Below are 24239 nucleotides of genomic sequence, written 5' to 3'. Positions count from 1 at the left end.
GGTGCTGGTGGCTCATGCCTGTAATCCTAGCTACTCAGGAGGCAGAGATCAGGAGGATCATGGTTGGAAGCCAGCCTGGGCAAAAGGTTCACAAGACCCTATCTCAAAAAAAAAAAAAAAAACAGAACCATCACAAAAAAGGGCTGGTGGAGTGGCTCAAGGTGGTAGAGCCTGCGTTCAAACCCCAGTACTGCAAGAAAACAAAACAAAACTAAAACAAAGATCCTTAACAAGACACTAGCAATCCAAATTCAGTAACAAAGAAAAGCCACTGAATGTCCCAAGTGGGATTTATTCCAGGAATGCAAGGTTGGCTTAAATCTGAAACTCACATCAACAGAATGAAAAGTAATCATCAGGTGACCTTCTCAACAGATGCACGAAAGGCATTTGACAAAATCCAACACCCTCTCTGAAAACAAAACAAAACGCTCAACAAACCAGGACTAGAAGGAGCTCTCCTCACCTGATAAAGGACATGTGTGGAAAAGCACGCGAACATCTGACTTGATAGTGAAGGGCCGGTGCTTCCCTTATGGTCAGCAGCAAGGCACGATGTCCCTCTCACCGTCCATACTGGGAAGGCAAGCTGTATTTGTAGATGGTAGATCTTGATATAAAATGTCCAAAGGAATCCACAGAAAACTTAAAACTGGCAGAGGATGTAAGCAAGATTGCAGGTCATAGATCACAATATAAAAATCAGTCATATTTCTAAACACTTGTAATGAGCAACCCAAAAGTGAAATCAAGAGAAAAAATCCATTTATAATAGCAGAGAACACAGTAAAACACCAAGACACAAAGTTAACAAAAGAAGTGGAAAATTTTGTGCTCTGTATTCTGAAAACAGCAAAACAGTAAAAAAAATCGGGGAAGATCTGAAAAAGTAGAATGTCACCCTGACAGGGATTGTTAGACTAACATTCTGGCAGTCCTCCCCCATGGCCTCGCAGACCATCAGAACCCCAGTGTGGGGATTGGCAGGCGGACTCCAACACTCATGTAGAATTTCGTGGGATCAGAACAATCATAAGCTGTTGAAAATGAGCAAAATAGGAGGACCCCTTGGTTCTTACAGAGTTTTCAAACATACCAGCTCTGTTCTGGAGTGGCAGAGGGTTCCTGGGGGGGCGGTCTGCAGTCACCTCAGAGCACATTGAGATCTTCCATTTTGTGTACATTACAGCCCTCAGGTAGGACAGGTTGAGGTCTCTCACCGGCCCCGTCCACAGACCCTCCCTGCTGCCACGTTAAAGAAGACCAGGAGGCAGCCTGCCTCACCCAGGCTCTCTTGGTTCCCTGCCAGGTGGTTTTGTGGGTTCGGCAGGAACACACAGCAGCCCTGGGGACATGGGTTGGTGTCTGGAAAGCATTTGTTCCGCCCTCTGTTGAGTCACCTTTATTTCCTGAGGTTAAGTGATGAAGGGAGTACCCTAGGAGGACATCAGGCAGAAACCTCTATTTTCTCAGCAGACTTTTCATGTTAGAACACTTCAGATCTCCGGGACACTTGTTGGGAGTGCACAGACACTCATTTGCTACTTGGTTCTTTCTCCCCTTTATTCTAGGGTCCCCTTTTCTCTCCTGTCCATATCTTATCCACAGACAGCTGTGTACACACAGCTCTGTACACAAGAGCATCATCTGTGTGTATAATCATTGCACATGCATATCCACGCACATGTAGCCACGCGTGCATCTGTGCACACACATCTACATACACGAAAGCCATGCACACACAGATCTGCACATGGTATATGTGTACCTGCATCTCCTCATGTGCCCATGCACACATCCACATGCGTGCTCACACACTTGCCTGTCTCATGCACACTTTTTCTTGTTGGGGGGAGTCGTGGCTTCCTGACCCAGTGCCCTGGGGCTCCTGAATGCACCTCCCAAGAGAATGCGAGCGTCATTGTCACTCCTGAGAATTACAAGAATTCTGCCTGTTCTCAAACAAACAGATGTCCCTCACTGTCCTTTATCATGCTGGACTGCATTTCTTCCTAGCCATCCTGGAGCCGCTCCAGGACCACATGTAGCATTGATGGGCATGACTGTTGAGCCTCTTCCTCTAGAACAGCCCCTCGCCACCTCAGCTTTCCAGAAGTGGACATCTTTGTACTCTAGCCACATCTGGTGGTGTCCCACAGACTGGACATATCCTGCTGCTTCCTTGTGTTTGTTTGTTTGTTTGTTTGAGATACATCAACATTTTATTTCTTTCTTTTCCTTTCAAAATAGTGCTTATTTTAAAATAATACTTGGCGGGGGGAGAAATGACCCAAGCCTTGCATGCACATATGAATAATAAAACAATAAAAAAAAATAAAATAATACTTGGCAATTTATACTATCAAGACATGTTATAGCTAACACCCAAAGTAAATAATCCAAGTTCATTATTTGAAGATTTATTTGCTTAGTATTAAAAAGTCCTAAATTTGCACCTTGTTGATGCTAGCAAGATTGGAGAATTGACTTCTGGCTAATGATTATTATAGAACATCAAGGTAAATTTCAACCATTATAATGAGTAGAAGAGTGTCATTTTTATTTTTTTTTCTGGGGGCAGGATGGGGTTTGAACTCAGGGCTTTGCAGTTGTGCAGCAGTCAGTCTATCATTTGAGCCACACCTCCAGCCAAGAGGGTCATTTTTTATTTCATATGGACAGTGGTCAACTTCAGCAAGAGCCTGAAAATAAAATATGCTCCTACCAACAGACTTTTGCTCAAGCCCTGGACAGATGGCCTCCCAGCAGGAGGCAGGTACCAGGAAGGGTCCTGCTGTCCAGATTCCTTGATGCCTGGTGACTCACTCTCCCTCTGACCCCTTTGCTGTCATTGACCCTTCTGAACATTTGGTCCCCATTTGCTGTGGTCACTTCCAGAGGGCAGGCTCCGTGGGGGTGGTGGCTGCACAGAGCCCCAGGGAGCTGCCTACTCTTCTGTTTCTAAATACCCTCAGCCTTCATGGGGGCATCACAGCCACCCCACAGGATGCCAGGCAGTGCTTGGCACTTATTTAGGAGCCAAAGGATTCTCTGGTTTGTGACTACCTGGTCGGGGAATTTGTATTTGTGGGCGGGGAGACTGTTCTTCCCACCTGGTGGCCCCATGCTCTGCCAGGCAACAGGGACCCCAGAACCTGGGAAATGTTGGGGGCTTGGCCTAGGACACCTGTCTGGGGAAGAGCCACAAAGGGCCTTGCCATAAAAATAGGGTCCCAAGCACAAGAGGGAACCCTTCTCTCTGCTGTGGGGGAGGGGCGGGTTCGCAGGATTCTCCCCCTTCTGGGAGGAGGCAGTCGGAAGGAGGCCCACAGCCTGGTGGTTAAAAATTAGACACTGTTGCCACGTTGCGTCTGCCACCTTAGATCTTCCGCTCTGCACTTGGCAGTGAGCTAAGCAGGCGCCTTGGGGACTGAGCGCCCATAGTGGGGGAAGGGTCCCGGGACCTGGTGCCTGGTCTCTCTCTGCATGGCCAGCTCCAGCCACTTGCTTTCCAGGGCAGCAGCAGGCTACTCTGCCGGCCAGCCAGGGGCTAGGATAGGCTGCTCACCTGGTGAGAAGCCCTGGCCGTCATGGCTTGCCCAGCTTGGACTGCCCTTCCAGCTGAGCCTTCAATGGGCATGGCAAGAGCTTTCATCTCTTACGGCTGTGGTTCAAAAAAGTTGCCATGAAGGCAGAGCCCGGCAGAGCCCTTAAAAACTCTGGACAATTGTAAACTTGTGCTCCAGAAAGTGAAGAGTTGGTTTTGATTCAGAAGGCAATGTAGGAAGGACACTGGTTAGGACCCTTATTGGACGTGCTGTCCCGGAGGAGTGCAGGAACTGGGATGGCAAGGGCCCAGGCTGTATTCTCCAGAGGCCTGGGGACATCAGCTGGGGTGTGACTAGGTTGATGGGCAGGGAATGGGGACACTGCTCCAGGGTTATCGGCCTCTCACAGGCCCACATGGCTTGGGCATTTCTGGTCTCCAAGGGACAAGCAGAGTCCTGAATCCTACCTGAGGGGTCTGTGCAGGACACTACTGGTGCGTGTCCACAGGTGAGGGAGGACAGTCTGAAGGGACAGATCGAGTAGAGGCAATCAGGGCTCAGGAAGGACTGCCTGGCTCCTCCACCCCTGCCACTGAGGCCACGTGGACACAGGGGCTCCAGAGACACGTGCGCCATGGGCCGAGGCTCAGCGGTGGCCTCGGAGCTGAGGTGTGACGTGATGTCTGGTGGTGTGGAAGCATTTCTGATAGTTTTGCTCCAAAAGCCCGACCTTGAAGCTCGCAGTCAGGGCCTCGGTCCTGAGCCCAGTTTACCCCTTTGCTGCTTACAGGCAGTTTCGTCTGTTCCCACGTGGGTGTCCTTTTTTTTCTTAATGAAAATAAAAGACCACATTATTCAGGAATCCAAAGCAGACAGGCCAACAAGACAGAACAAACCCTGGCTCGGGGCGGGGGTGCGTCTTGCTGCAGAGGTGGAGGCGGAACATTCTGGAAGGAGACTGGGGTGCTGGATGATGGTGTGGGCAGGGTCAGTGACTTCCCTCTTGAGGGGCCGACAGGCCTTTGTCCCATGCTGCTTGGAGGAGGAACGTAATCCCTGAACCGAGTGACGACCCTACCTGCGGGGGTTATGGTGTCTTCTAGGACTACTGAGGCATCCACACAGGACCTGGCTGAGTCACAGAAATGCCCAGGCGTGTGTGAGGAGGGCAGGGGTCCTGCACCCCGAGAGTAGCACCGTAGCAAGAGCAGAGTTTGGGGTCTCGGGGGCTGCAGAGGAGTTTGCCAGATATAAACCACTGGTGAAATAGTACCATAAATCCCTGGTTCCCAGGAACCCCCCACGCCCGTCAATTTCAGACTGATGGCGTGGCTTTTCCCGGCACAAGCAAGAACTTGCTGTGGCAGCCCTGGAGGGCCTCGCCAGGCGTGGACAGGGGACAGCTCGCATTTTGGTACTTGTGTTCAGTTAGGTGGATACTCTGGCTACACTGGAACTGAGATCAATTCAGGCATCTTCTCAGGTGCATCTCAGGCTCCCCAGGCGCGATCGCTCCCAGAGCACCTTGCTGTTGCCCACCCCCTGTGTTTTGAGCCCCTCGGGCTGGCTCCATGGACACTGGGGGCTGAGGGAGAACCCACTGACGGCTCACGCCATTGTAGGGGCAGCTCCCCTGTGTTCCTCGAGACCAGGTTCTGCTCACACCAGGAAACCCTTGTGGTTACAATTTGACTGCATAGAACTCAGGAGCGGGCTGGGCAGAGTGCAGCTGGGCAGCAAGGCTGTGCCAGCATTGGGTAGCAGGTCCTGGGTGTGTGTGGGCTTCCCTGGGCTTTTAGCTGCAGGTTCCTTGGGAATGGCTTATTTTCCAGACTTTCATACAGCAGGAGGCCCTGTACCAGGCAGCCTCAGCTCTGGCTTCCAGAGGGCTTTTCTAGAGCCCCAGCCAGACAGGCCGGTAGGGGCCATGGTTACCATGCTGGCACTATTGCCTAGCAACAGAAGTGACTTCCTTATCAGGTTAGCAGAGGAACAGAGCAAGAGAGTCTGCCCAAGATCTGCAGACTGGGAAAAGCTGTAGGTATTCCCATGGTCACAGATGGCCACTGGGCACTGGTTTCCGGGAAGGGAGCCTCTCTCTTCCTGTTTCCGTGCTGAATCAAGAGAAGGGACATCCTGCAGGCTCCTGAGGGCTGAGTGTGATGCCAGCATGGATGGCCCATGTCTTGTGGTGCTGCTGTTGGGGGATGCTGTGTGTTGATTTGCTGAGCTCTGGTCAATAATGCCCGGGCCTTCCCAGGAGGGGTGCTCTCACCTGCAAGTGTGCAAGTGCCTGTGAAGAAAGGGAGACTGATCATGCCTGTGTGGAGTTCCCCAAGAACACAGCGAAATGATGGCAGAGGATAGCAGCTGCCTGCGCTCAGTGCTGCCTGCTGCCTGTCCCGGCGGGAGCTGGGGGATGGCAGCTGAGTCAGATGGATCCTCTCCCACCTCACTGGTTTCTCTGCCCCACAGCGTCTCTCCTCTCTCTGTCTCCATCCGGAAGTGGTGGGCCTGTTCCTCTGAGCATACAGACAGTGATGCTGTAATGAGATGGATAGAGGACCCTTTACATGGGGTTGGATAGGGCAAAGAGCATGCTGCCTGCAGGACCCTAGCCAGGTCCCCGTCTACACTGAGCATGTGTGCATGTGTGAGTGAGTGTATGTGCATGCATGTACGTCAATGAATACACGTGTGTGAGCACCCATGAGAGAAAGTGTGTGTGTGTTCCTGGTGGGAAGCCCAGAGCCATCTAGATGGGGCAGGGGCACCCCACCCTGACAGGAGTGGACAATACCCACCCCCAACAGAGCCCAGAGTTTCCTCTCTCAACAGTGCTGGGGGGAGGGGACCTCTGGAATTTCTGTCCTGAGATTTTCCAGAGACACTTTGAGGCATAAAATACATTAGTGCCAGTGAGTTTTCAAGCAGAGAGATTGTTCCTTGGGCATTTCTAATAGAGCTCTGAGCATTATGGGGATTAGTTTTGGGAACTAGGCCTCACTGAGACACAGATGTTTGCATATGGTGTGCCCTGCCAATACACAGAGGACACACCATTCAGCTGTTTGCAACTGAGCTCTGATCCCAAACCAGGACGCCCTGCCCTTTGGACACCAATCGGTGGATGCTCCTGTTTTCTGAGCTGGAGACCATTGGGGACATGTCTTCAGGGCTGTTTCGTCATAGCTGCCACATGCAGCCCTGGAGAAGGTGGACACAGCCTGTACAAAGTGGGGCAAGGATGGACTCAGCAGAGGGCATAGCTTGCCTGTGAGCTGTGGGTGGGGCTTAGCGTGGAACATGGCGGTAAAAACTGTGGGTGTGTGTCTGAATGTGAGTGTGTGCCATGTGATCACACGTGAGTGTGCATGTGTGCCAGCGTGTTGTATGAGCAAGTATGTGAGTGTATGTCTGAATGTGTGTACTATGTGATCACTCGTGAGTGTGCATGTGTGCCAGTGTGTTACATGAGTGAGTGTGTGAGTGCACTCGTGCAGCTGCCCGAGTGCCATTTTGACTCCCTCTTACAGCGTCTGTGCTCTTGAGCTGGACCCTCAGGCCTCTGTGCCTCAGTTTCCTTTTTTCTGCAGAACAGGCTAAGTGCTATGTCTGGACAGCCATGGACCTTTAGTAGCGATTTATGCTTTGCACACAGCCCTGTGGGATTGCTAGCTTCGTGGACCATTCCTGTCCAGCCATGAGGAAACCCAGGGAGGGAGCCATGGATTCTGCCTAGGAAGGTGACACTGGCAACAATGCTGGAGTGGAAATCGCTTCCACCTGGAGTGACCCTCATGGGCATCCCAGGCACAGAGTTGGGAGGACCAGTAGAGGTGTGGCCAGATGCAGTGTAACCATGGCTAGAGAGGAGGACAGAGGCTCCTGTCCATCAAGTGAGTCCCTCTGTGCATGGCACTGAGGAAGCCAGCCTAGGCTGTGGCTGCTTCTCCAGTGCTTCTCTCAGGGTGACTCTTGCTACCTCCCACTTCTGGCCATTGGACACTAGCTTTCTCCTCCTTGGTCCCAATAGAATGTTCTGGTCTCTTATTCTCAAGGCTCTGCCTGGACCCCAAGTTTCTGTCTCTGTTCTGTGGTTGGCCTGCCCTTCGGCCTAGCAGGTGTCCTGCAGGTCCCTTTCTGCCTCTCTGCTCCTCCTGGCCTTGTGTCTACCCTCTGTCATGATCCAGAGCAGAGGCACAGGACACTGTGTCCCCCACTCTGGGAGTCCCAGAAAGTGCTGCCCAGGTCCTGACGGCTTGGAGGAGACCCAAGTGGCAGCTCCCTGCCTGACAGGCAAGTAGGGCACACTTGTCAGCCTGGACTTGGTGCCCAATCTGGGAATAATCAGGGTGCAGGGCTCTATTACTTCTTGGATAAACACCTACCCTTCCCAAGTTGGGGGCCCCAGATGCTGCACTGGGTGAGAAGTAGTCAGATAGGTGTGGGACACCTGTAATGTCCCAGAGAGGCCCAACTTAGTCCCACCAGGCCCCAGGAGAAGTTGGGCTGAGGCCACCACAACTCCAATGCCACTCACCCAGAGCCGGCTGTCTTCCTCCTAGGAGCCATATTTAGGAACTCTGCTTTGTGTGTTGATATCTGGGGAGCAGCCCCTGCTCTTGGACAGTGGGTGTGAGGCAGCTAGCTGGGTCCTGTGGGGCCCAGCAGGAAGATGGACAGCAGGAAGGTTAATGGTGGGGTGTTGTGGGTGGGGTGCCATGGAAAGCAGGGGGTGAAGAGCCAGCCTGTCTCCTTGATTCTGTTTCTGTGCAGGATTCTACTCAGTGATACAAAATTTCACAGAAATGCAAACAACTGTCAACAGTTAGATTGTTTTCTGTTGGTCTCAACTTTCAAATTTGCTGTTGAAAATCTCAAAATGAGCAACTGCAATGGTTTCCTTTCAAAGGCCCAGTGTGTCCCCATAGTCCTGCCCACTGTCCCTGGGGAGGACAGGCTTTCAGAAAGGCGCCATTGGCACACAGAGGGCATCCCGTGCTGCGCCTGCCCTGCTGAGCCAGCCTTACAGAGGCAGTGCCAGGCATTGCAGGAAGCCAGGGGTCATGGCCCAGCAATACCCCTTTTCTCCAGTGTCCACCTCTATCTGTGTGCGGCTGGGCCTCAGCCTCCCAGCCCTGCCTGGGACCCATACTCATCTTCTGTGATAGCTGTACTTCACAGAGGCACCTAATCCAGGTAGAAAAGTCCTTTTCTTCTTTTTCCGCAAAGGCTGAATTAACCATTATCATTCCTGTGAAACATTCATTTCCCACAGGGATTTTTTGCTTCCTGCCCACTTGTATGGTGTCAATTATTGATGTTTCACTGGACTGGGAGAGGGAAAGGGGCCCTTTCAGGACGAGGTGAGGCCCTTGCACCCCTCTATGATAGCTGCTAGTCACTGCCGTGGGATTGGTTCCCCACAAGTTCTCGTGGGCTCACACAGGTTCGTATGGGGTCATACGGACATAGTTTCTCACAGGTTGTCAATGTTCACACAGGTCGTCAAGGGCTGACATAGGTACTCATGGGCTGACCATGGGCCCACACAGGTTCTGTGGGCTGACAGAGATTCACACAGGCTCACATGAGTTCTTATGGGCTGCCACAGGGTCACACAGGTATTCATAGACTGACATGGGCTCACACGGCTTGACATGCACTCAAGCTTACACCATGGGCAAGCTGGTTTCTGCTCCCAGAGGTGAGGGCAGGCACAGAGGAGGGACCTGGTGAGGGTTTGGCTGAGCACAGCTCAGTGCCTGACCTTCACAGGTTACTTTTCCCCTGTGTAAGATGACGGCCGTCTCCCTGCCGGCCCAGCTGTGGTCTGGGCCTCTCACTCCAGTGACCCTGGAATGTGTAGATCTCACAGATGTTGGCCACAGCCTGGTCCCCAAGTCTGGCTTTGCCAAAGATCCCAAGTGTCACAGGAGCTAGTGGGGCCCCTGGCCAGTGGGTCAAGCTGTCAGGGCAGGTGTGCCTCCTCTGACCTGCATCCTGCTACTGCCTAGGACTCGGGGCAGGGAGGCAGGCAGTGGGCCTGGAAGACCCCTCCTGGTGGGTTATGAATAGTGCTAGCAGGGAGGGTGGGCCTTCCAGCGTCATCTGTGAAGTGTTTCTCAGAAGAGCAGACCTGGCCTCGTGGGGCGGGCAATGGTTGCAATAAAATGCAGACATCTGGTGTGCATACTGCAGCCCAGGCCACCAGCAACACCCTTTGTTTTTCAGGTGGAACGGTGTGTTCTGTGAAGCAGCTTGAGGGAAGGAAAGTAGCAGGGTGGGAAGTAGACTGACCTCAGAACACATATGCTGAGCACAGCAATACAAGACTGTCCCCTCCTGGACACTGCCCCCAAGGCAGATGATAACAGAGCAGAGACACACCGGGACTCGGACTTCCCCTCGCTCCATCTGGCCTCTGTGCCACCAGCCTTCAGGTCGCACCCAGGCTGTGGGCAGAGCTTGCTCAACTAGCCATCTTGAAGGACTTGGAATGACCAAAGTGTCTCCACAGGCCTCTGAGCAGTGCTATGCACTTTACACACAGGTAACTGGACTCCACAGGAGTTCAGAAACCCACTGTTCATAGCACTGTCAATCCTAGGAGATGCCATTAATCTCCCTTTGCTTTCGTGTTAGTGCCCACTGCTGCTATGTTTGTCAGTTTTAAGCCATTCCCCAAAATCAGTTTAGAAACACCTGCAGGACCTGGAAGTGATGGAGGAAACCAAGAAAAATGCAGGTGTGCAGAGAGCTCAGCGGGGGGCCATGCAAGTGGATTTTGGAACAGAAGGAGGAAAATCAATTTGTTCACCCACGGCCTGCAGTGAAGCAGAGGGAAGATGGGTGGGGGGTGGGGAGATGGAAGGCTTGCTTCAGGTCTGGACGGGTTGCACGTGGATCACCCTCCTCTCAGTCTTCTCTCCTATTTCCCATCTTGGAGGCAACAGTTGCAACAGAAGAATTGGAACTGCAACAAGCCGAGCATTTTTAAAGTTCCAGTTTTACCACAGAGCAGTGGCCCTGGGCCAGGACTTCCGGGTGTTCTCCACTGGAGGGAGAGCGGAGGCTGGGGCTGAGGCCTCTGTGTCCCCGGGGGCCCGGGCCAGAGGCCCCCACGCCCACACACTGCCCAGGCAGAGGCTTAGCAGCTCCCAGCAGAGCCAGTTGGGAGTTCAGCTGGTTGTTTCTGTGCATGCTGTGGCAGCATGGAGAGGCATATGAAGGTCGGTGGGTTACCTTGATTCCCAGGATTGGGCCTTTTCCTTCTGCAAGAGTGAAAAGGTGGAAGAAAGCAGCAGGGGGTGAGCAGGGAAATGAGTGGTGCAGAGTGGGGAGGGCGGGAGCTGAGCAGGCACCACCCACAGGACCACAGGAGCCTCCCCCGCTCCAGCACGCACAGCCCTGATGGCTCCCGACCCCAGCAGATGCCTCTGCCTGCTGCTGCTGCTTACCTGCTGCCTTGTGCCTGCCGGGGCCAACCTGCTGAGCCTGGACTGGTTATGGTCCAATAAGATTGTTGACTCCACAGCCACACTGGTCTCCAAGCCCCAGGGCAGCCCACCTGTGCAGCCCACAGAGGCCTCCACCACGCACGTGGTCTTCCAAGATGACCCCACGGAGCAAAGCCCAGCTTCTGACAGCCCCAAGCTGCCTGTGGAGGATCAGGAGGCTGGCCAGAGAGGAGCCCCTGCTTCCCCCATCATCTCCACAGCCACAGCTGCCTCTTCTGCGAGCCCAGACGTGAAGGAGGAGAATGTTGCTGGTGTCGGAACCAAGATCCTGAATGTCGCTCAGGGTATTCGCAGCTTCGTCCAGCTGTGGGACAATGCTACCCCTCCAGAGAGCTCTGCCTCCTCGGTCTCCACGGACCCCCTCACCCATGCTGGGCTCTCCCGCACCCCCCAGGAGAGCGGGACCGCACTCTGGCCAAGCAGTGGAGCTCTGAGCACTCCAGACACCCTGACAACGGAGACCAGCACCCTGGCCCTGCCCACCCAGCCATCTTCCTCTCTGGTCAGCCTCCAGGCACCTCTGAAGGGACTCCTGGCATCCCCGGTGTCCCCAGGTAGAACTCTCTCCTCTGCATCAGGCATAGCCCCTCCCTGGGAAAGACGGCAGCCCCCTGGGCAGTCCCAGGATCTGGAATGGGAAGGACGCTTGCCTGTGGCAGCTGGTCCCGGCCAGCAGCACCACGACCAGGATCCCGCCAGTATCCCCATGCCCCTTCTGCTTCCCTTGGTGACGGGTCCCCTGGCCGCACACAGTGCACTCCCTGCCCTTTCCTCTGCCCCCTGGACCCACCTGTCTGAAACAGCAGCGGCAGCTTTGCGTGGAGACAGTGGTGCTTGGGTTTCTTATGCCGCTAATTCTGTGGTGCCTGGTCTTGCTAATAACTCCACACTGCTCGGGGCTGGCCCCCTGACCCCTGCCAGCCGCTGCCTGCCCCTGCCACCCACTCTGCCTGTCTGCGGCCACCTGGGCATTGGGCACTCCTGGCTGCCCAACTACCTCCATCATGAGAGCGGCGAGGAGGTGCAGGGTGCCGCACAGGCATGGGGGGACCTCCTCCGGACGCGCTGCCACCCCTTCCTCACCTGGTTCTTCTGCCTGCTGCTGGCCCCACCATGCGGCCCAGGCCCGGGCCCACCACTTGCCCTTCCACCCTGCCGCCAGTTCTGTGAGGCCCTGGAGGATGCATGCTGGAGCCACCTGGACGGGGGCCAGTTGCCCGTCACCTGTGCCTCACTCCCTGCCCAGGAGGACGGGTACTGTGTGTTCATTGGGCCAGCTGCAGGTAACTGGCCGGCCACTGTCTTTCCCTTTCCTCTTGCCTTAGGTGAGCTCAGCTGGGGCTATGTGAGCCTCTCTGAGCCTATTAGTAGCACTGCCCAGGGAGGTGCTGGGGTGTGGTGCTCCTCAAAGGGAAGGGGGCTGGACATGATCACATGGGTCAGCAGCAGGTGAATTGGGATGTCACCTGTCCAGGTTCTCCCTGGTGTTTTAGTATGTTTAGTCCTCATAGTGGTTCTGAGATAGCCCTGCCTGAGGGAGCTGGAATTCCTGCCAAGTCTGGCTCCTTCATCCTTGTTCCAGCCATTAAAGCTGCACTGCCCGACATTCTGTTGCCCAGGCCAGCTTGGCTGCAGGGGCAGATCACACAGGGAGGGGTATAGGCCTAGCCTCTTGTGTATGCTTACAGGGCACCTGTCCCGGCTTGGATCTGAAGCTTTGGAGCGTGCAGCTTCCCTACTCTGGGGGTTGTACCTCCACCGCCATGGTGCCCCATCACCTCCTGCTGCTGGCGGGGCAGTAGGGAGAGGTGGGGACAGAAGAGGGAAGAGGGGCACTCCCAGGGGCAGGAGCAGATAGAACAGGGCCCTGGCAGCAAATCCCATCTGTTGGGGGGCCAAGTCTGTGAGGGGCACTCTGTGCCAACCCCTGTGCTCTTGTTTGTGCTGGGCAGCCTTGGTCATCCTACAGGAGGTGGACATCTGTCCTCTCCGTGTAGGGAAATAGTCTTGACCTTTGGTCATCAGGCTTTGGAACTGGGCAGCTGTGCTGGACCTGAGGTGGGGCCGTGTTGTAAGAGGAATTTGTGTCTGGTTGCCACTCTGCTGGGCTCCAGGGGGACAAACGGGTCATTCCTGGCAGGTCTGTAGCCAGTTTTGCTCAGCAAAGGCCTGGCGTCTCCATAGACAATGTGCAAGCCTTGGGTGCAGGAAGGAGGGGCCGCAGCAGGCAGAGTCAAGGGCTGATGAGGGATGGTGTTCGGTCATAAGAGAGAAACACATGAAGGTTGGGACCAAGGGGGACAGGTGAGCTGGGAAGACTGCTCAGAGGGTGACCCATGGCTCTAGTTTGGTGAGTATGAGCAGGAGTGGCAGGGGGTGGTGCACAGGGTCTGCTCTGGGGGGTCTTAGGGTGTGCAGAAGTCCAGGGACCCCTCAGAGCTGGGAATAAGGGTATGGGAAGAAGAGGCCTCCCTTGGGCCTAGGCTCAGATTTCATCCAGAGGACAGCTGGAACTATAGTGGGCAGCTACCTCTTCAATAGCTGAATATTGAGCCAGCTTAGGGTGTTACACAGGACCGGGTCCCCCCAGCTTGCTGAGCCTGCCTTGGCTGTTCTCCCAAAGTGTAGGTGCAGGGCAATCTCCCAGGGAGGCATCCTGTCAGGGGGGCCCTGGCAGCTGGAGCACAGCCCACCCCAACCTTCTCCTCAAGGAGCCCATCTGAGCAGACGAGAACTGCAGGAACAGGAGGGTTACTTCCAAGGGAGGGAGGCCAGGCCTGCCTCATATGCAGCTGCAGGTCATGAATGAACTCAGGTCCTGCATAGTGCTGTTGGGAAGGCCCTATGACTCCTGTTGGGTAAGGCTGGGCTGGTACAAGGTGGTCCTTACACCAGTGAGGCCAGACAGAGCCACGTGAGGCAAGGAGTGTCCCTAACTGCAGCTGGCTGGTCAGCCAGTGGTCATTGAACATCTGGAGCAGCTGGATCCCAGAAAGGTCCTGGGGGACTCTTCCATCAGCACAAACGGACCATGAGGGGAGCAGTACACATCACTGGACCTCTTCCCAAGCATGGCTAACTGGGGAGGGTTCCTTGGCGAGCCAGATTCGGGGTAGGGAGGGATCCTCCCATCCTCTGGCCTCTTAGCCTCTCCACCAGGCTTTTCTGTTTTGCTCTTCTGTCCCCTCCACCCTGCTCCTGCTGTGCTCTTGTGCTGGACTAGACACTCCTATACTAGCATGAAGTCAGGAGGCAGGAGGAAGAGAAGGCCCTAGAGGGAGAGGAAAGAACTGGAGGGGGAACTCAGCCCCTCCCCCACAGTGGCACCTGACCCCTCAATGATGGCCGTGAGGTCCTAGGGAGCGGAGGTTGCCAGGCTCAGATTCCAGCACAGTGACACCAACCACTGAGGGCCAGAGAGGTCCTTGGGCTACATGATGAGGCCCGTGTGCTGAGGAGAATGAACCCCAGAAGGGAAGGAAGACCCCAGAGTGTGCATCACCTCCTTTTCAGGCATGTCCAGAACTGTGGTGCTCCCCATTTGTAGTCCCTCCTCATCACATACCCTGTATTGTAGGCCCCCCTCCCCACAGCTGGGCCAACTGGGTGTGGTCTACACACCACCCTGCACACCGCCCTGCATGCCATTCTGCCCACCAGGCCTTGCACACTGCTCTGCACACCGCTCAGCACACCAGGTCCTGCACATCTGGCACTGCGCCCCTGTCCTGCACACCACGCTGAGGCCTGTGCACTCACTGTCCAGCCAGGCTCTCAGCCCCTCTCCCATGTCCCTTTCTGTGATCTCTTGAAAGAGAGCATGAGGGGAGCAGCTGGTGCCAGAGTGTGTGTGTGTGTGGCGGGGGTTGGGGGGTTGTGCTGCAGCATGTGGCTGGTGTGGACAGGTTAGGAAGGAGAGGTTGCTCCGTGGGAGCCACCTGCAAAGGCTGGAGCCAGGCAGCACGCAGCTACAGCCCCTGTGAAGGTCTTACTGAGTCCAGGTGCCCTGTAGCTACAGAAGGAAAGGAAGTGAGGCCCCACACAGGGGCGCGTGAGGTTACTGCAGCCAGGGTCCTCGCCTCTGCCTGCTCTGTGTCCCTGGGACCATCCCCCTGCTGCTGCCCAGAGCGAGCGAGTGGTCAGGGCTGGTCACTGGCCCTCCCTCTGCCTCCAGGAAGTTCCGCGGCTGTCCCATTGGGGCCTATGAGTGACACAGAGGTTGGGTAAAGGCTTGACACTGCTCTGCACCTCTCCTGCCCTTTCTCAATCCTTCCTGGCCGGGAGAACTACACCGGAGGCAGGTGGCATTCCCTAGGGAGCCCACAGGCAGGTGGGCTCTGACCCAGGAGGCCCGTGTTGGTCTTCTAACTCGAGCAAGTGAGCTCCAGGGCTGTGGACTCCACGTCTGCCTTGTGGCTCACAGACACTCTTGGTGCTCCTATAAGTCATACATGGAGTTACTGAATCTCTCCGAGCTTTTGTGGACCATGTTGGCACCTTGCGGGCATTGGGAGGTCATTTTGAGGGGCCTCTGCTGGCCTCGTGCTGTGGCAGCCCATGGGTGCTGCAGTCTGACAGTGGCTCCCTCCCTCTGGGCCCCCGAGAATGCCCCCTCCTTAGCTTAGAAAATGTTACTGTTCTTTAGAACGCTTCAGTTAACGTGAAGTTTCTATTTAACTTTGATTCACAAAGGAGACAAGACCACCTCCATGGAAAAATACCTAAATGCTTATCTCTCTCTCTTGGCAACCTGCAAATATTTTCTGTGTGACGCTGGCTGAGCTTCCCACGGTTGGTCCATTCCTCTGAGATGCACCAGCCCAACTGTAGTGCCAACTCACTGGGGCGTCCAGGCCCAGGGCCCAGACGCCAGAGCCCTGGAGGTGCGGGGGTCCTGTGAGGTTCTGCAGGCACTGAGGTAGGTTTAAGGTATGCAGTGTGCTGGTTACACACAGCGATGCATTGTGATCAGTTACTTAAGACACCCCTCACCTCCCACAGTTACAACTGTCTACCATTTAAGACATTTAAGACCCACTCTCTGAGCAGATTTTGAGTCCACAGAATTGTTACCTGCAGTTGCCACACTGTCCCAGTAGGTCTGCAGAACTTATCCTCCTGAGTAACTGGAACTCTTTGATCTGCGATCAAATCTCCCCATCTCTCCAGCATCCTTGGCCCCTGACACCCACCCTTCCACTCTGTGCTTTACAAGTTCAATTTGTTCAGATTCCACAGATGGGTGAGATCACAAGGTATCTGTCTTTCTGGACCTGGCATAATGTCCACTAGGTCATCCATGTTTTCAAAATGCCAGGATTTCCCATTTTTAACAGAATTGTATTGCGTTGTGTCGTCCACCGCGTTTTCCTTACCGTCTGCCCATGAACACCGCGCTGGTTCCATGTCTTGTCTCTTGTGGACAGTGCTGCTCTGAACGTGGGGTGCATGAGTCTCCTACCACGGGGAGTTCATTTCCTTTGGGTAGGTACCCAGGACTGGACTGCTGTGTCACGTGGTGGTTCTATTTTGAATTTTTTGAGGAACCCGTGTTCCCCTAATGTCTGGACCAGCTTATATTCTCGTCAGTGTGTCCCTCCCTCTCCACATCCTCACCGACACCTGTTATCTCTTGTCTTTTTGGTGCTAGCCATTCTGACAGGTACAAGGTGACATCTTGTTAGGCTTTTTTTTTTGCATCTCTCTGATGATTAGTGACACTGGCCACCTTTGCACATACCTGTTGGCCATTCCTAGGTCTTTTGCCCATTTTTAAATCAGCTTGCTTGGTTTTTTTGCTGTTGAGTTGGATGGTTTCCTCATCCATTTGGATGCTGACCTCTCATCAGACACATAACACTTATTTTCTGTGTTTTCCTTCTGTTTTTTTTTTTTTTTTTGCTTTTTTAGGCCAGAAAGCCACCTCACTGGCCATCCTAGTGGGTGTGCGATGATATCTCATAGCGGGTTTGATATGTTTTTCCCTGGTGCTTAGTGGTACTGAGTGTTTTTCATCTGCTTACTGGAGAAACACCTAATAGAGTCCATTGCCCGTTTCTTCATCAGGCCATTTGTCTTCTTGAATCTGAAGAGTTCTCTTATATTCTGGATATTAGTCCCTTATCAGTTACATGACTGCAAATATTTCCTCCCATTTTGTGGGCTACTTTTCACTCTACTGATATTGTCTTCTGATATAAAATTGTAAAAAAATTTTCATGAAGCCCAGTTTTTTACTGCTTGTGTACACACCAGCCGTAACCCAAAAGTCACTGCCAAACTTTGACCTTTGATAGTTAGTTCTGACATTTGGTCTTTGATCCCTTTTGAGTTAGTTTTTGAATATGGTGATAAGTCAGGTCCCATTCTTTGGGGTGTGGACACCCAGTTTTCTCAGCACCCCTGTTTGAAAGACTGCCCCCTCCCCACTGAGTGGTCTTGGCATGTTGTCAGCAATCACCTGATCAGTCCCTTTCCTCAGCAGTCCTGAGCTCGCTGGTCCCTCCCCTGTGGGGGCTGTGTCTGTTGCTGGTCAAAATTGGCAGAAACTTCCACTATTGCACATATGAAGATCTAGCTGACAAATTCAATATAACATTACAGAAGGGAGATTTATGAGCAGATGAATGGGCCGTGGTCGTCTGCTTCCACAGGAGAACAGTGCCAGAGTAATCCTCTATGGCCCCCCTCGGGCAAAAACTCATTTGCTCATATAGGTGATGGTTTATTTCTGCACCGTCTCCTCTGTGCCATTAATTTATATGCCTGTCTTTGTTTTCACTTTTATTTCTCCAAGACAGGGTCTCGCTTTGTAGCTCAGAATTGCCTCCTACTCCAGATCCTCCTGCTTTAACCTCCGGCCTGCTAAGATTACAGGTGTGCACTGCCACACTGAGCTCCTATGTCTGTCTTTATCCCAATGCCACACTTTCATGAATATAGCTTTGTAGGAAGTTTGAAAATCAGGGCTTGTGCATCCTCCAGCTCTGTTCTTTTTCAAGGTTGTTTTGGATCTTTGGGGTTCCTTGAGATTCTGTATGAATTTCAGGATTGGCTTTTCAATATTGGGAAAAAGTCATCTTTGGGATTTTTGATGGAGATTGCATTGGATCTGAAGGTCCTCTAGGGCGATATTTATCCCAGCTATAGTTTGATGCATCCCTCCCAAATTCATGATGGAACCTAACCTTAATGCAGCAGCATTACAAGGCATGGATGGACTTTGTGGGCTGGAGACATGGCTCAAGTGGTAGGGTGCTTGTCTAGCAACTGCAAGCCCTAAGTTCAAACCCCAGTACTACCAACAACTAAAAAGGCGGGGGAGTATGGCCTTTGGGTGGTGATTAAGTCACGACGGTCCTGACCTCACACATAGCATGAACACCCTTCTTTGCTCTTCCATTCCTTCTGCCACGCAAGGACACGTCTTCTCCCCTCCAGAGGATGCAGCAACATGGCTGTGTAAACAGAGACCAGATCTCACTAGCGATGCCTTGACCTTGGACTCCCAGCCTCCAAGCTGGGAGAAATGCCTTTCTGTTTCTATAAATTGCCCAGTCTGTGTTGGTTTGTTAGCAGCACAAATGGACTTGAGACATCTTGACAACTTAAGTCTTCCAGCCCACGAACGTGGGAAGTGTTTCCATTTGTGTATGTCTTTAGCTTCCTCCAGCCATGTTTTGTGGTTTTCATCATACAAGCCTTTCACCTTCTTGGCTGAGCTGGGTCCTGAACAACTCCTTCCTTTTGCTGTTACTGTAAGTGGAATTATTTCTGTGCCTTCCTTTGCAACTGCTTGTTGTTTGTATCAGAAATGCAGTGACTTCTGCGTCCACGTGTCCCACTGCTTCGCTGAGTTCCCTTACTGTTCAACAGGCTCGCTGTGGAATTTCAGGGTTTTCTATAAGCAAGATCCCATCGTCTGTGCACAGATCACTGAACTTTCCATTTGCTGCCTTGGCTTCTTTCCCCGCCTTGTTTTAAGTAGGACTCCCACTTCTGCCTGAACCGCTTCTGCGCTTACAGGAAAGGCTTTCAGTCTCCACCACCGCATACAGCATTTGCCGTGGCATTTTCCTTGGTGGCTGAGTGGTGTGGAGGTGGTTTAGGTCGGATGAGTGGTTTTCTCGTGAGATGCTGACTCTTGTCAAGTGCTTTTCCTACCCCGCTGAGATGATTGTGTGGTTTCTCTTTCGTTCTGTGTATGTGGCACTGCTATGGTGACTGGCCTTGCACCCTGGGGATAGTTCTCGCTTTGTCATGGTGTGTAATTCTTTCACTACGCTCGTGACTTCAGTTTGCTAGTGTTTCGTTGAGAATGTTTGCACGAATGTTCACAAGGGATATTTGGGTAGTTTTTCCTCTTCTTTTCGTCTGGCTTTGGGATCAAGGTAATGTTGACCTCATAGAATGAGACAGAGTGTCCTCTCCTCTTCAATGTTTTTGTTTTGGGGGAAAAGTTTGAGAGTTGGTGTTCTTCATTCAGTGTTGGAAGAACGTCCATTCACCATTTGTGAAGCCTTCAGGCCCCAGGCTTTTCTTGTTAAGATTTTTTATTTTTCATTCCCTCCTCAGTTACAGATGGGTTCAAATATATTCTGTCTCTTGGTAGGTTTGTGTTTCTAGGAATTCCTCATGGCACAAACTTGTTCTTAGTGCATTCTTAGAACCCTTTAAAATTTCCATAGAATCACTGACGTCTCCACTTTTGTTTCTGTTTCTTATTTGAGTCTTCTTTCTTTTTTTCTTGCTCCATCTAGCTAAAGATTTATCAATTGTATTGATCTTCCAAAGAACCAACTTTTGGCTTCATTGATTTTTCTCTAATGTTTTTCTATGTGTTTGTTTATTCTCTAAGCTGTATTTCCTTTCATCTGCTAGTTTTGGTTCAGTTTTTTTCTCTTTTTAGGTCCTTAATTTATTTGGAATCTGTCTTTTTTTTTTTTTAGTGGGACCTGGGATTTGAACTCAGGGCTTCATTCTCGCAAAGCAGGTGCTGTACTCCTCCAGCCACACCTCCAGTTTATTTTGCTCTGGTTATTTTGAAGATGAGGTCTCACAAACAATCTGCCTATGCTGACCTTGAAACACAATCCTCCCAATCTCAACCTCCCAAGTAGCTAGGATTACAGACGTGAGCCACCAGCACCTGGCGTGAATAAAGTATTCAAAAATACTTTAGTTTTGAAATAAAGTACTTATAGCTATACTCTCCCCCTTAGCAGTGCTTCTCTTTTGTCCCATAAGTTTTGGTGTGTTGTGCTTTCATCTTTCTTGTTTCTAAGTATTTTCTCATTTCTCTTTTGATTCTCTGATCCATTGGTTGTAGACACAGTTGTTGGAGGTGTGGCTCAAACAATAGAGCGCATGCCTTGTAAGTACAAAACCCTGAGTTCAACGCCTAGTGCCACCAAATAAGGAAAAGATAAGAAAACTATTCTTTTTTTTAAAAAACAGTGTTACTTAATTTTCACAAATTTGAAAACTTTCCAGTTTTACTCCTGTTTTTAATTTCTCACCTAATCGCATTGGGGTTGGAGAATATTTTATGTGTTGTCTATCGAGGGTTATTTGTGGCCTGGACATGGTTTGCCTTGGAAAGTGTCACATGCAAAGTTCAGGGAACAACTTGCATGCCGTGGTCACTTGTAGAATGTTCTGTGCATATCTGTGAGCCGGGTCATTGTGTTTTGCAGCCTTATCTTCTGTCTGTTGCTCTGTCCATCACGGACAGGGATATTGACGTCTCAACGGTTGTGGTGGCTGTCTACTTCCCCTCACTTCTGTCATTTTTGCTTCATATAAGCGATGGCCTGTTATTAGGTGCATAAATGGTTCTAACTGTCATTCCTGCATTGAACTATAATTCCCTTCTTTGTCTCTTGTAATCTTTAAAGTCCTTTCGTCTCTTGCTGTTTGCATGGGATAGCCATCCTTTCTCGTCCTTTCACTTTCAACCTATTTGTGTCTTTAGATCTAAGTGAGTCTCTCATGGAGAGCACAGAGCAGGATTCTGGCTGTCTGTGTCTTTAGAGTGAAGTTCGATCCCTTTACATTTAAAGCAATTGCTGGTAATGTCCCTCCTTTCCTGTAACTATTACTGCGTTTTTGTTTAGTTGGTTTTCATAAGGAAATGTTTAAATTTGTTTCCTTTTATGACTATTTGTTGTTACTTTTCTCTGTGGTTGCCATAGGAATTACGTTTATCATCCTAAAGGTATAGCACTCTAATTTTAATGCACACCAACACATCTTCAGCAGGATAAAAATGCTGCTCGCTCACTGCCCCCCCCATCCTGGTTGTTGATGTCACATGACTTAAGTCATGCGTGCCCCAAAACATAAATCGATAACTCTTTGAAATGTGTTCAAGTTATGTAGAAAAGAAAATGTGAAGCTATAACCCAAAGTTATAAGGTGAGGTTTGAGACTAATTACATTTAATGGTGCATTGTGTTTTAAGGTATAATTATGTTTTCAGGTTTATTAATCTCTTAAACCATGTAGAACACAAGAAAAACCACGTAGAAGTCAAAATGTGCAGTTGCAAACCATTGCTAGAATAACAATAGCTTTTATGATCGTCCACGCATCGCCTTTGCTGAGAGTTTTGTTTCCTCATGTGACTTGCATTACTGCCTCTGTCCTTTGCCCTCGAGCATTCTTGCGGGGGACCCAGTGATAGCAAACGTCTCCAGCCTTTGTTTACCTGGAAGTGTCACTCCTCCCTTGCTTTTGTAGGACATTTCTGAGGGACACAGCAGACTGGCCCGTTGCCTCTGGCCTCAGATGAGAAGTCCGTGGATGATCTTGTTGGGGGTCCCTTGTATGTGATGAGTTGTTTTTTGCTGCTTCAGGATTCCCTCTTGGCCTTTGTCTTTCAAGTTTTATTGCCGTGTGCCTTGGTGTAGTCTCTTTGAGTTCATCCTACTTGAAATTCCTTGAGCTCACGTTTATATTCATGTCTTTCATTAAACCTGGGACGTTTCAGCCATTATTTCTTTACATAGTCTCTCTTGTCTTTTCTTTCTTTCTTTTCCTTCTGGGTCTCCCCCAATGTGTACGTTGGACATGCAATGGTGTCCTAGGGTCCTGTGACCATTTTCTCTTTCCTTGGTCATTGCCATTGTCCTGCATTCAAGCTCATTGGTTCTTTCTTCTCACTCACATCACCTTTGAATCCTTGCAGTGAATTTAATTCAGTTACTGTACTTCTCAACTGTAGAACTTCTTTCTGGTTTCTGTTTGGTTTTCTTGTGGATAATTCCATTCTGTTCAGCATTCCGTGAGTTTCTCCACATTTTCATTTTGAGTGTCTTTCAGGCAGTTGTTTTAAAGTCTGTCAGGAGCTTCTGTCAGGTCATTTTCAGGGACACATTTTGTTGAGTTACTTTTTCCCTCAATGTGCCATACTTTGTACGCCTTGTGACTTTTTGTTGAAAAGTGGACATTTGGATCTGATAATATGGCAACTCTGGAACTCAGATTCTCCTCTTTCCCTACTGTTTGCTGTTTTTGTTTGCTTTTATGCCGGCCCGAGGACTTTTCTGAGCCTGTCCTTTCCCTTGGGCACACTACCCTAATTTTACTCAAATCTGTAGCTGTTTTGCAGCCTTTGAGACTTCAATATTGGGCTCCCAGAAGTAGAATAGCAGAAAAATGAGAGTGGTTAAAAAGGTTTGGAGGGTTGCCTTTTAAGTCCTCTTGAAGTCACCCAGCTGCAGGAGGGTGACTTACAAACTGGGAGTTATTAGAACATAGCACCACCTCCTTGTGTACACCTCTGTAATCAAAAGCTGAATCAGTGACCATAGCCCACACCACGTATTTAGAGGGTCCTTTTGTCCATGCTGGCTCCTGCAGGCTATATGGACACTGTTTCAGAAAGTTGTGTAGAACCACCTGCCAGGGAACTGGGCCCAGGGGAACTGCTGCTAGGCAGGTTCTGGACGACCAGAAGCCAAGTCCTCTGCTGGTAGTCACAAGCCTTTGGTCGACTCCAGATCCCAGAAGAGTCTGCTGGACAGTGCAGTTCTCCTCTGGTCAGGGAGGTCATTCCTAGTGCTTCCAGCTCTGCCATTTCCCAGATCCTATGGGAAGCCACTTTGGAACACTTTCCTGGGAAAGTCAGGTCTTAGGGCCCTGTTAGATTGGATTACATTCCAGTGGCTAGCCTGGGTACCACCTGAACTATGTCAAGAAGGGGAGGAGACATGTGGGCACTTGGCAGGTGTAGAGCCCTTGCTGCCCCTACCTGAAGGGAACCGTCCCAGCCTGGAGTGGACACACACGTGTGAGCTTAGGTTGGGTATGACCTCTCAAGGTCCATCTGAGTCCCACCTATAGCAGCTCCTCGACGTAACGTAATGTCCATTGTAACGTGGGCGTCTCTGGGGCATTACTCAGCCTATCAGGGTCTGCGTGTGTGCGTGTGTGCATGGGTGCACATGTGGACAGGGACATGCAGTTCTCACCGTGCATACGTGGGCTCACAGTCTGCAGGTGAAAGCCCCCTTTCCTGACTAACGTGTCTCTCCAGGGAAACCCCCTGTTCTTCCTGAAGCTCTGTACTTCTGGCGTTTTCCACAGCCCCGGCCCACTGATGCACCTTTAGGCGTTTCAGCTTCTCTTTGTCACAGGTTACACTGTAACGACCTGCTTATTTGCCTGACTTGCTGGTGTATTGTCCATTCTTGCTGTGTTTATTAAACAGTGGCCCAGCATCCTGGTGGGGCCTGATTTGGGTCCTGGGGGACAACTCTGCTCAGGCAGGACCCCACCCTTACGGAACACCCAGCTTTCCTCATCAAAGTGTCCTCGTTGTTGGGCATCTTTGGGCATTTTTCTCTCCTAGGTCACCAGAAGTACCCATCGGGGCTGTTACTGGGCAGCACTGCCTGTGGGTTTTGATATTACAAAGGGGTCAGCCTGTGCTATCAGGTCTCCACCCAGGGGCAGGTGCGTCTCCGTTCACACAGGTTGGTTTTCCTCTCCCAGTCAGCGTTCAGTTCTCTCTGCTTCTATGTTTTCTTTTGCTATGAAGATTAGGGTCCTTCCCACCCCAGGAGTTCAAATTGCTACTGTGTAACAAAGTAACAGTTACAGCGCTTTCTGTAAATACTTTTTAGGTCCTAAAGTCTCTGCCTCTGGGTTTCGCCAGGCTGTCATT

General features: G+C 51.5%; 1 protein-coding gene across 4 annotated transcripts in view; it reads left to right on the top strand.

Moving 5' to 3' along the window:
* Positions 1-10670: 10670 nt before the first annotated feature.
* Positions 10671-24239, top strand: part of Col18a1 (collagen type XVIII alpha 1 chain) — a 56735-nt gene continuing 43166 nt past the window's right edge. For 2 of the 4 annotated variants that reach the window (XM_074072473.1, XM_074072472.1), the window contains exon 1: positions 10965-12354. In XM_074072473.1, the coding sequence (XP_073928574.1) occupies positions 10965-12354 (1390 nt within the window). Of the gene's footprint in view, positions 12355-24239 lie in introns of all 4 variants that reach the window. The other 2 variants (XM_074072475.1, XM_074072474.1) reach the window with 2 other exon arrangements.

This window comes from Castor canadensis, chromosome 5, assembly GCF_047511655.1.
Source record: "Castor canadensis chromosome 5, mCasCan1.hap1v2, whole genome shotgun sequence".
Classification (NCBI taxonomy): Eukaryota; Metazoa; Chordata; class Mammalia; order Rodentia; family Castoridae; genus Castor; species Castor canadensis.
Note: the sequence above shows the minus strand (reverse complement) of the source record. Positions and strands in the feature narration are given on the sequence as shown.